General features: G+C 47.9%; 1 protein-coding gene across 1 annotated transcript in view; it reads right to left on the reverse strand.

The window, feature by feature from the left end:
• The window catches only part of SNX4 (sorting nexin 4), a 62,656-nt gene extending 55,226 nt beyond the window's left edge, over positions 1 to 7,430 (reverse strand). The window contains exon 1 of the mRNA XM_058662038.1: positions 7,244 to 7,430. Within this exon, the coding sequence (XP_058518021.1) occupies positions 7,244 to 7,384 (141 nt within the window). The 5' untranslated portion in view covers positions 7,385 to 7,430. The remainder of the gene's footprint in view (positions 1 to 7,243) is intronic.
• Between the last annotated feature and the right edge of the window lie 5,404 nt (positions 7,431 to 12,834).

The following is a 12,834-nucleotide window of genomic DNA, read 5'->3' on the forward strand; positions in this document are numbered from 1 at the left end:
TTACTTCTTGCTAGATTTAAGTTTTTCTGGTGACGAAAATAACATATAATGTACAAAACTTGAAAAATATAGACAAATATCCAATCAACAATTACTATCTGTGAAATAGGTCAGAGAGCCTGCAGTTAAAAATCCACCACTGGGGGTTGGTGCAATGGCTCTACAGGTTAATCCTCCACCTCCAAGTGCCAGGATCCCATAAGGGCACTGGTTTGTGTCCTGGCTGCTCTACTTCCCATTTAGCTTCCTGCTTATGGCCTGGAAAGGCAGATGATGGCCCAAAGCCTTGGGACCCTGCATCCACTTGGGAGATTTGGAAGAAGTTCCTGGCTACTGGCTCAGCTCCAGGCCATGTGGGTAATGAAACAGCAGATGGAAGATCTTTTTCTCTCCCTCTCCTTTTCTCTGTAAATCTGCCTTTCCAATAAAAACAAATCTCCAAAAAAAAAAATCTATCACTGAATGACAACCCTTTGGGACCATGTACACATGGAACTGAGGGACTTAGGACTGTGTAAAATATAATGTATTTCCTGAGGAATAATAGTGACACTTAATTCATCCGTGGGGAACTGTCTGGGTCACTCAAATTGCTCCAGCAGCCCACTGTGGATTCCTAGCCTGCTCCACAAGGGGAAGTCATTGCTTTACAGTCCTGGACTGGACATCCCAGATCAAGACACTGGCCAACTCGGTGTCTACTGAGAGTTTGCGGCCCTGTTCACAGACAGCGGGCTTCCATGGCCTCCTCACAGTGCAAGAAGCAAAGGGGCTCCTTTGGGGCGGGGAGGCTTGGCTTGTGTTCTCACACTTTTCCTATACAAACACTTTTAAAATGAAAGCACAGGGTGGGAGCTTGCGCTAGTGGCTTAGATGTTGCACCCCCCAGTGGAATACCTGGGTTCAATACCCAGCTTTGGCTCCAGACTCAAACTTGCTGTTACTACAGACCCTCAAGTGTTTGGGTTCCTGATTCCCACCTCGGAGACACGGATTAAGCTCCCTATTCCCAGCTTCAGCCTGTCCAGCCCTGGCCATTCTGAGCATTTAGGAGGCGAGCCAGGAGACGCGAACTCTGCCTGCCTGCCTCTCTCTCTCAAACAGATAAACACATAATTTTTTTAAGTACACCTACTTGGAAAAAAAATATTAATTTCATTTCAAATAAAACAAGCTATAAGTTTAAATACTCTCCGAGACTGGGCAACACATTTATGTTTCAGGACATGCATTTGGTGGACTGTGACTAACATTTCTTTTCAATGAAACAGAAACAGAAAAATATCAAAGAACATTGCATAAAGTAATAAAGTAATGGTTTATGTGCTATGTCCTGAGACAACACACACACACACACACACACACACACACACACACACACATATACATATACTGGTTATCATGTAAAAAAATTGTACTATGAGTTATCTTACAAAAAAATAGCTGGCAGCCACTGAGGTTAAAGAGATAAGAAAATTCTTGACCATGATTCATCTGCTGAACTCATAGATTCTGCTACTACGCCTTATGAATATTCCCTTTTGTACATTACTCTCATTCATAGAACCCCTTAAGCCTTACAGCTCTGTTTCACTCCACTTAGTTCTTGGCTGACAATCAAAGTGCAACTGAACTTATTTATCTGGAAGACCGAGTGAGAGGTGGGGGGAAGAGACACACACAGAGTTCTTCTCCCATTCACTGGCTTACTCCCCAAATGCCCACAACAGGAGTGTTAGGCCAGGCCAAAGCCAGGAGCCAGGAACTCCAACTGGATTTTCCATGTGTGTGGCCGGAACCCAAATACTTGGGCCATCACCTGCTGCCTTTGGTTCAAATAGCTAAGACTCAACCCAAGCACCCAAATATAAGATGCTGGTGCCACAATCAGTAGCTTAACCCGCTGCACCACTGTCTGTTCTGCACTGCAACTTTTTACAGATTTATTTATTTATTTGAAAGGCAGTGTTAACAGAGATACAGAGACAGAGATCTCCCATCCACTGGTATATTTCCCAAATGGTTGTAATGACCAGGTCAGAGTGAAGCCAGACGTTTTCCCTAGTGTCTCCTGGGTTAGTGCAGGGCACCAAGCACTCGGACCATCTTCTGTTGCCTTTCCAGTCCATTAGCAGGGAGCTGGATTCAGCCCCAGATCCTGTGGGCATTTGGGGATGAACTAGTGGGTGAGAGATCTCCTTGTATTTCCCTAATTAAATATATAGCATTTAAGAAATCTTTAGGAAATAATTCCTGTCTGGCAAATACTAATATGTCCCAATCCCTGCCTCTTAATTGTAACATAAATTCCCCTTTAGTTTTTCCATTTTCCAAATTTTTTTTTTTTTTTTTTTATTACAAAGTCAGATATACTGAGAGGAGGAGAGACAGAGAGGAAGTGGAGCTGCCGGGATTAGAACCAGCAGCCATATGGGATCAAGGCGAGGACCTTAGCCACTAGGCCACGCTGCCGAGCCCCCAAATTATTTTAAATAGAAATGTCCATAGCCTTAAAATTTTTTTTTTTTTTTTATTTGAGCCTGGCCTAGCGGCTAAAGTCCTTGCTTTGAATGCGCAGGGATCACACATGGGCGTCGGTTCTAATACCAGCAGCTCCACTCCCTATCTAGCTCCCTCCTTGTGGCCTGGGAAAGCAGTCGAGGTCGGCCCAATGCATTGGGACCCTGCATCCGTGTGGGAGACCTGGAGGAAGTTCCTGGCTCCTAGTTCCGGATCGGCACAGCACCAGCCGTTGCGGCTCACTTGGGGAGTAAATCACCAGATGGAAGATCTTCCTCTCTGTCTCTCCTCCTCTCTGTATATCTGACTTTGCAATAAAAATAAGTAAATCTTTAAAAAAATAATAATAACTTGAGCCCAGCATGGTAGCCTAGCGGCTAAAGTCCTTGCCAGGACCCTATACGGGCACCAGTTCTAATCCTGGCAGTCCCACTTCCCATCCAGCTCCCTGTTCATGGCCTGGGAAAGCAGCTGAGAACAGCCCCACACAGGAGACCTGGAAGAGGCTCTGGCTCCTACCTTTGAATAGGCTTATTTCCAGCCGTTGCGGCCACTTGGGGAGTGAATTAGCGGATAAAAGACCTTCCTCTCTGTCTCTCCTCCTCTCTGTATATCCGCCTTTCCAATAAATGTAAATAAATCTTTTTTTAATTTTTTTAAAGATTTATTTTATTTTTATTACAAAGTCAGATATACTGAGAGGAGGAGAGATAGAGAGGAAGTGGAGCTGCCGGGACCAGAACCAGCGGCCATATGGGATCAAGGCGAGGACCTTAGCCACTAGGCCACGCCGCCGAGCCCCAAATGTAAATAAATCTTAAAAACAAAAGTTGAGGGCCCGGCGGCATGGCCTAACGGCTAAAGTCCTCACCTTGAACGCCCCAGGATCCCATATGGGCGCCAGTTCTAATCCCGGCTGCTCTACTTCCCATCCAGCTCTCTGCTTGTGGCCTGGGAAAGCAGTCGAGGACGGCCCAAAGCCTTGGGATCCTGCACCCATGTGGGAGACCCGGAAGAGGTTCCTGTTTCCTGGCTTCGGATTGGCACAGAACCGGCCGCTATGCTCACTTGGGGAGTGAAACATCAGACGGAAGATCTTCCTCTCTGTCTCTCCTCCTCTCTGCATATCTGACTTGGTAATAAAAATAAATAAATCTTAAAAAAAAAGTTTAATTAGAAAAAAAAAAAGGAAAGCCTTCTTCCTCACGGGAAAAAACACAAATTGGGAGTTTCTCATATCACAATGGAAAAGCAAAAGAATGACAGGAAGAAAAACAGGTGGCCATCGGGGGGTGTTTCAAAAAGTTCACAGTAACACAGGCAATGATCTTAGCAGTGCAGACCTCTGTTAGGACACGTGCGTCACTCACTGGAGAATATCAGAGAATTATGCACTGACCAGCACTGCGACAAAGAAGGTCAAGCTGCCATTTGCAAAATCAGCATCCCACAGGATAGTGCCAGTTTGAGTCCTGGCTGCTCTACTTCTGAGCCAGCTCCCTGCTAATGCGTCTGGGAAAGCAGCAAAAGCTAGCCCAAGTACTTGGGTATCTGCCACCCATTGAGTTCCAGGCTCAAATAGATGAATGTTTAAAATTTAGAAGAGAAGGACAAGCATTTAACGCAGTGGTTAAGCTGCCATTTGGGATGGTTCCATCCTGTATCCCAGTGGCTGTGTTGCAGTCCTGGCTCTGCTCCTGATCCCAGCTTCCTGCCAGGGCTCTCTGGGAGGCAGCAGGGGATGGCCCAGGTAACAGGTTCCTGCCACCGACTCGGGAGACCTGGATGGAGTTCTGGCTCTCAGCTTCACCCAGGCCCAGAGCCGACTGCTGTGGGCATATGGGAATTGAGCACAGCAGATGAGATGCCTCCATGCCTTCTAAATAAATATACAAACAACTAAAAAGTTGTAAAAAAATAAATAAATAAAAAGTTGTGTGAGATTCCTTTTAAAAAAAATGCAGTATCTACAAAGTGGCAAAGTATACAGTCATGCAAATAAACTGTTACATTTTAGATGAATCCCAAAGGAAAAGAAGTCACGGAACAATTATTCCATTTAAGTTGTTTCAAAAATCAACTCAAACTAAATCATAAAATGCTTCTGAAGGGGTTGAACTATATTATTCAATTGGCTAATCCTCCGAATGCAGGGGCCAGCATCACATATGGGCATCAGTTCATGTCCCAACTACCCCACTTCCCATCCAGCTGCCTGCTTGTGGACTGGGAAAGCAGTCCAAGACTGCCCAAAGCCTTGGGACCCTGCACCCACATGGGGGACCCAGAAGAAGCTCCTGGCTTCAGATCAGCTCAACTCCGGCCACTGTGGACATGTGGGGAGTAAGCCAATGGATGTAAGTTCTTACTTTCTCTCCTTCTCTTTGTAAATCTGCCTTTCCAACTGAAATAAGTAAATCTTTTTTCTTCAAAAAGTTTGTGAAAAAAAAATAGGACTCAGGCTTGGGGAAAAATGGAAACGCATACAGTTTTCTCACAACATACATTTTTCTATTCCCTTTGTAAAGACCTCCTCACACACTACTTAGGTAGCACGATAAAGAAAAAGAATTACCCATACAAAATTCAGAACACTGGCTAATTCTGTGGTGGATGAGAGGAGCTAGAATACAGGAGAACATATGCAGCTTCAAAGGAATCTGTCAATGTTCTGCGAAAGCTGTGTCTGTCTTATTGATAGAATTGGCAATATACATTGTTTTCAAGAGACTACTAAGGCGCAAATGAGAATCTACATGAAAAAGAAATCATGTGGAAGTCAAATTTATGCATTAGACTTCTCTCACATTTCATATGAAATCCTCTGACCACTCCACAAGTAGATTCAGGAAAAAATAAAATAAAATGGAAAGGTAAACCTCACCAATAGAAGAAAAGCTCATTTAAAAAAAGGCAAAAGATCTTTGCAGACACAGCAGCAAAGATGCGCCGACAGGAAATAAGCACATGCAAAAACAGTCATCCAGGAAATGCGAATCAAAACAAGGAGATCCCCCAGAAGCACCACAGAACACAGACAACTCTAAAGGCTGGTGAGGAGCTACAAAACTCAGGCGGATCGCTGGCAGGATGGCAAAATGTTGCAGCCACCGTGGAAGCCAGGCTGGCAGCTTCTCACCCAAAGCATGCTCCTACCTGATGACCACGCACCCCACGGAGTTAAAAACTTAGGTCCACCCTGAAATTGTACCTGGCCGCTTACTCCTAAATACCAAAACGCGATAGCCGCCAAGATGTACCAATGAGTGGATCAACAGCCCGTGGTATGTTCAAACAGCGGAAGATTCCCCAGTGCTAAAGAGAGAGCAGCGATCATGATAGACACAGAGCATCCTGGAAGTGAAGACACCCACCGCAGTCTGATTCCAGCTGCCTGACATCATAGGAAAGGCTCAGGTGTGGGCTGTGACCCCACAGAAGGTTCAGTGCCTGGGAGGCAGGGGCATAACGCTGTCTCCATAGCTTTGGGAAAAACTGTTTTTACTTTTAAGAAAAATTTACAACACTACACCCTAAAAAAAAAAATAAAAACAAAGTTTTCCTGTTACTTTCTCTACTTCAGTATTTTTTAAAGTCGGCAAAAGCTTTAACTACCGAATGGAAGTCTGTGGTCAGCAGGTCTCTGGACTTATACAGGCTCACTTGCAACGTTCAGGGGACAATTTGGCTTTATTCAGCATGAGAATGGGCAGTTTGATGCCAGGCCTACCATGAATTACAGAAAAAAAGGCAGCAAAACGACTAGATGAGAATAACACACTGCAAACCCCACACTGCACGTCATAACAGTAGAAAGGAAACACCAACAGGATCTTTTTCTCCCCTCCTTTTCTTCTAGCAAGTGAAAATCACTACCAAGCGAGAGCTGTAACGCAGGTAAATACATGGAATACAGGTCATCTCCCACGTCAGGAAATTGAAGCCTAGCCGGCACAGTGGCTTACAGGCTAATCCGCCACCTGCAAGCGCCGCCAGCACCCCATATGGTTGCCGGTTCAAGTCCCATCTGCTCCGCTTTTTTCCAGCTCCCTATTTGTAGCCTGGGAAAGCACTGGAGGGCAGCCCAGGGCCTTGGGACCCTACACCCACATGGGAGACCTGGAGGAGGCTCCTGGCTCACGGCGTCAGATCAGCTCAGACATTTGGGAAGTGAACCAGCAGATGGAAGCTCTTTTCATCTCTGCTTTTAAAATTTGCCTTTCCATTTATACACACACATACATATGAAACTAAAGCCAACTAAGCTGTTGGAAAGGTGTTCCTTCCGTTCTACCTTCTCTTGAACCCGACACATTCTTCAGTTTCCTGAAGGGAGGCAGCAGGGGACCAGCCACCCTGGCGTCCCCCCACCAGCCCCACTAGGGGAGCCTCGCTCTTGTCCCCCATCTCCTTCCCTCTCAAGCCTCCACGACCTCACCTCCCAGGACTGCAGGGTACACTTGGGCTGCCCTTCGGGTCAGGACAGACTTCTGGACCATGGACACCCGCGCCTTCCCGACTCCCCACCACGCTAACACCCCCTTCCCCGCACGAAGCCTCCAGCCCTCCTGCCCGGCCGCCCCCGCGGGCCTCCCAGGCCAAGCCCCTCAGCCTCCGCCAGCCCAGCCCAGCCCGGCCCGGCCCGGCCCGGCCCGGCCCAGCCCAGCCCAGCCCGCTAGGCCCGGACACAGGCCCCCAGCCCTGGGCCGCCGCTCCTCCTCACCGTGTCGGCCCCGCGGCCCTCTTCGCGGGCCCGGTCCGCGGCCTCGCCGCCGGCAGCCTCCAGCCCAGCGTCGGGGTTGCCCAGCGGCTCCAGGGGCGCCGGCTGCAGCTGCCGCTCGGGGTCCGGAGGTGGCTGCTCCATAGCTGCAGTTCCGCGCGCCGAGCGCAGTGCGCCTGCGCCGCCGCCCGGCGCTGGATGCCCCGCCCTGGACGCCCCGCCCCGGCGCGCCGCCGCGCCCGCCTGGCCCTCCTCAGGTGGCCGCGAGCCTGGGCCGCCCCGAGCCGGAGCCTTTTGCTTTCTGACCCCATGGGTCCTATCTGTGTAACGTCTGGTTTCTGTATTTCAAAGAGAAAAAATAATTTTTTTGATGATTTTTACATAGTTAATTAAGGTGATAAGGGTCAAGGGCTACAGGAAGGTGGTGAGATCACCATTTCCACATTCTCCTTTTTTTTCCTTCCTGTATCTAGGGAAAAGAGGGAGATAAGGAGAGAAGCCACACCCAGCCCCCCAAACACCTCCGCAACTGGGAGGGAGGACAGCTACCAGACACCATCCCAGGGTCCCCAGTGTGGGGCATGCTCTGAGTGTCCTGCTCAAGAGGTTTCGATAGTTCAACAGTTCTGAATTACTGCTGATCTTGCCACTCCCAAGCACAGTGAAATCTCCAGAATTCACTGGCTGACATAGTCCACCTTAGAGTCTCCATTTGCCCAGATATTCACTGCAACCCTTGGCTGGGGTAGATGATTGGTTTGTTCTGTCCTACGTCTTCTGTTGTGGTACCAGGTGTCCTCTGCAGGGACAACGTTCCTGGAACAATCCCCAGTATGCACCCTCTCCAGAGCCTCCCATCACAGGAGAAGGGCCCAGATGCTTGCCATACTACCTCTGAGCAAATGATTTCAGCCCAGCAGAGTGGACCCTTGAAGTCCCCAGGAGTTCAACTCCTCCAATGTCCTGCAGCAAGCAAGCTTCCACAGATGAACACTTCTTCTTTCCCAAATAACCTACATGTACTTTCACCCAGCTCTGTAGGTGAAGCCAGTGCCTGCAACACCAGTATCCCTCACAGGTACTGGGTTTGTTTCCAGGCCGCTCTATTTCCAGTCCAGCTCCCTGCTAACATGCCTGAGAGAGCAGCAGCGGAAGTGCTTCAGCCTCTACAGCTCCACAGGAGACCTGCGAAGCTCTTGGCTGCTGGCTTCAGCCTGGCCCAGCCTCAGCTGTTGTGTCCATCTTGGGAATGAAGCACTAAATCAAACACGAGGAAGATTCCTCTCTGTAACTTTGACTTTCAAATAAAAGGTACTTTGATAGAGACCCTGCAGGAGTTGGGGGGAAGAAGCATGGCTGATTAGCCAAGGCATTTCAGGACAAATGAAACCAACCTTCCACTTTTCAGGAATAGCATTTCACCCATAGGGATACATCTTCAAATGCAAAAGGAACTTGATGCTCCAGAATGGAGTTTTCTGTGGTATCTAGAAGTTGGCAAACTTCTGGAAACTAGGACTGCCTAAAAGTTATATTTGGCATTTGAGGGAATTATTTTTTTTTAGGAGTTCAAAAAAGGAAGTCATAATTACTGCCAACTCTTCAACCTTCCCAGCAACACCCTCAGCTAGCCTCTCAGACACAATCCCTGTTCCTGTCTGAATGTTTATATTTTCCTTCAAGTTCATGTGTTGAGATCCTAACCTCTGTGGCTATGAGGACATGGGACTTTGGGCAGGGGAGGAGGTCTTCAGGGCGGTGCCTCAAATACATGTGTACCACTCTGTGTCAACCACTCAGTGCTTTTCATTGCATTTTTTTTTCTTCTTAAGATTTTTTTTTTTTGAAAGATAGGGTTACAGAGAGAAGGAGAAACCAAAAAAGAGAGTCATCTTCTATCTGCTAGTTCATTCCCCAGATGTCTGCAATAGCTGGAGCTGGGCCAGTCCAAAACCAGGAGCCAGGAACTTCTTCCTGGTTTCCCATGTGGGTGTTGGGGTGCAAGTATGTGGACCATCTTCCATCCACTGCCAGAAGCTTCTTCCGGGTCTCTCACAGGGAGGCAGGGTCCCAAGGCCTTGGGCCATCCTTCATTGCTTTCCCAGGCCATAAGCAGGGAGCTGGAAGGGAAGTGGAGCAGCCGGGAATCATGCTGGTGCCCATATGGGATGGTGGCACTACAGGCAAAGCCTTAATGCCCTGTGTCACAGAGCTGGCCCCAGTGCTCCCCCGCCCCCCCCATTGGCTAACGTTTCTCCGTCTATTTAAACATGTCCTTACCCTCCCAGTGCTTCTCTAAAATACCGCAAAGTGGAGAGGGCAGGGTGGCGGGGACACTTTACCATGTCTACCATGAGAAACTACAGCAAGTAGGTGCTGACTGGTGTCAGGAGACAAACCCTCACCAGACAGTGGACTTGATCTGAGACTTCCAGCCTCCTGTCCCAGGAGACCAAAATCTGCTGCCCACATTACCCAGTTGAAGGTATTTTATCCTAGAAGCCAGGATATCCCAAGCGAACTCCCCAGAAATTAGGTGGAGACTCTGCTCTGAGAAGAACAAACCTGAACCCCCTTGAATGGAGCCAGAACAAAATCCCATCTGTTTATTCTGAAGGAAGTTAACACAAGGGAAGATCTAGGTAATCTATACAGACTTGCCCTTTTGAGGGTGCCTAACATGGCGGGGAGGGGTTGCAAAGGAACTACCTGTGTGCTGGTGGGGGAAGGACATGTCAGGAGGCAGAGAGGTCAAGAGGAAACTTGCACAAGAGTTTTGATTCAGGTTTCCATGAGAACAGTCCAGGCAGAGCAGGACGCTTAGGACTGGTAGATTGAGACATTACTCCAGGCTCTGGAGGACAGGGTGACCTGGTGCCTGGCCCTGGCGTGGTGACTAAGGGAGCAGAATATGGCTGCAATGTGAGACTGACCCAGGCAGCTGTGGCTCAGTAGTAACACATGTGAAAGCTGTCATTTACCTCTAGGAACTGGCCAGCCCCAGAAAGCAGGCCCTACTCACAGCATTGAAAATCCAGAATGAGAAAGACATAATTAAGATATTTGCAGACATAGAGACTTCACTAACATACCCAGAGGCATTCATGCAGTGACATCTGTGTATATGAAACAAAAATGGCAGTTGGGCCCGGCACGATAGCATAGCAATTAAAGTCCTCGCCTTGAACGTGCCAAGATCCCATATGGGCACTGGTTCTAATTCCAGCTGACCTGCTTCCCATCCAGCTCCCTGCTTGTAGCCTGGAAAAGCAGTCGAGGACAGCCCAAAGCCTTGGGACCCTGCAACCGTGTGGGAGACCCGGAAGAAGCTTCTGGCTCCTGGCTTTGGACTGGCTCAGCTCTAGGGAATGAACCATAGGATGGAAGATCTTCCTCTCTGTCTCTCCTCCTCTCTGTATATCTGATTTTCCAAATAAAAATAAATAAATCTTAAAAAAAAATGGCAGTTGGATTAGAAGGGACTTTTTACTTGGTGCTTAACCCCCTCACCAGCGTTCCCTCCACAGGGTTATCCAGAGTGGTGCTGTGAAGAGCACTAGTTGGGAATCATCCTACTTCTTTTTAGGAACATTTAGTTCTATTCTTGCTACAATAGCAATGCATATGATCATTTTTTAAAATTTAGAGATCCTAAGACCAGCACCATGGGCATAGCAAGCCAAGCCTCGCCCCGTGGCACTGGTATTCCAGATGTGTTCCAGCTTGAGTACCGGCCACTCCACTTCTGATCCAACTCCCGCTGATGCATCTAGGAAAGCAGTGGAGGATGGGACCCTTGCTCTCACGGAGAGACCTGGAAGAAGCTCCTGGCTCTGGCTCCTACAGCTCTGACTGCTGCAGCCACTTCTTTGGAAAGTGAAACAGGAATAATTTTCTATTTCTCTCTCTCTCTCTCTCTGTCTCTCTCTTCTTGTCTCTGTAACTCTGCCTTTCAAAAAAAAAACATTAAAATTTTTTAAAAAATTTATTTTTGATGATTTTTACATAGATGATTAGGGTGCAAAGGGTCAAGGGCTACAGGAATGTGGGTGAGACCATTGTTTCCACATTCTTTTTGTTTTCTTCTTCCTGCATCTGAGGGAAGAGGGTACAAAAAATTTTTTTAAAAATCAGAGATGCAGGCCCGGCACAATAACATAGCAGCTGAAATCCTCACCTTGAACACCAGTTCTAATCCCGGCAGCCCTGCTTCCCATCCAGCTCCCTGCTTGTGGCCTGGGAAAGCAGTCGAGGACGGCCCAAAGCCTTGGGACCTTGTACTCATGTGGGAAACCCAGAAGAGGCTCCTGGCTTTGGATTGGCTCAGCTCCAGCTGTTGCGGCCACTTGGGGAGTGAACCATTGGACAGATCTTCCTCTCTGTCTGTCCTCCTCTCTGTATATCTGCCTTTCCAATCAAAATAAATAAATCTGAAAAAAAATCAGAGAAGCAAAAAAGTATAAAAACACCTTCACTATTTATATTTCTAAAAATCTTTTTCCTCCTATGAACACATACACAAACACAATACAAATAAATCATGTTCCTACTGCTTCATTCCCCGAAGGCCTATAATAGCCAGGGCTGGGCCAGGAGCCAGAAACTCCATCTGGGACACTCACATGGGTGGCAGGGATGCAAGCACTTGGTCCATCACATGCTGCCTTTTTAGACTCATTAGCAGGGAGGGAGCTGGAACAGCAGTATAAAGTAGCTGAGGTTCAAACTGACACCCTGATATAGGGGATTGGGGGTGGGAGTTCCCAAGTAGTGAGCAACCTAACCTGCTATGCCCCAATGCCATAGCCCTTCCTTGTGGTAGGGAGCTGGTCCTAAAAGGAAGGCTCATGAACACATCCCCACCTTTAATCAGCCCCTCCAAACTTTCAGTTCTCCTGAAGTTGAACTAGTTACATTCCCTCTAATAGTGTTTGAGAGCGTACATTTTCGTTTCCCGACATTGGTTTTTGTTGCTTTCAGGTGTGTCATGTAGTTGGCAGGGAACCAGGCGCATCAGCAGGGAGCTAGGTCAGATGCAGAGCAGCCAGGACTTGAACCAGGCACTCCAGGATTGGATATAGATGGACCAAGTGGTGACTCGCCTTGCTGTGCCACAATGCTTGCTGTAGAGCTTTCTGAGAAAGGTTTAATTGATTAATGTATTTATGTATCTATCTTCTACCTACCTATCTATCTATTTATTGGAAAGTCAAATATACAGAGAAGAGGAGAGACAGGAGGATCTTCCGTCTGATGATGATCCACTCCCCATGTGGCTGCAACAGCCGGAGCAGAGCCAGTCCAAAGCCAACATCCCAGATGCTTTTCTGGGTCTCCTGCATGATGCAGGGTCCCAAGGCCCTGGGCCGTCCTGCTTTCCCAAGGCACAAGCAGGGAGCTGGATGGGAAGCGGAGCCACCAGGATTAGAACTGGCTCCCATATGAGATCCTGGCACATGCAAGGTGAGGACTTTGGCCGCTAGGCTACCATGACAGACCCAGAAAAGTTTTTACTTGAATTCTCTAAAAATATAGATCTGTTCAGACTAAAGTTGCATTTTTCAAGAAACTCATGCATGTTATCTAAGTTGTTG

The sequence above is a fragment of the Ochotona princeps genome, chromosome 3 (assembly GCF_030435755.1).
Source record: "Ochotona princeps isolate mOchPri1 chromosome 3, mOchPri1.hap1, whole genome shotgun sequence".
NCBI lineage: Eukaryota > Metazoa > Chordata > Mammalia > Lagomorpha > Ochotonidae > Ochotona > Ochotona princeps.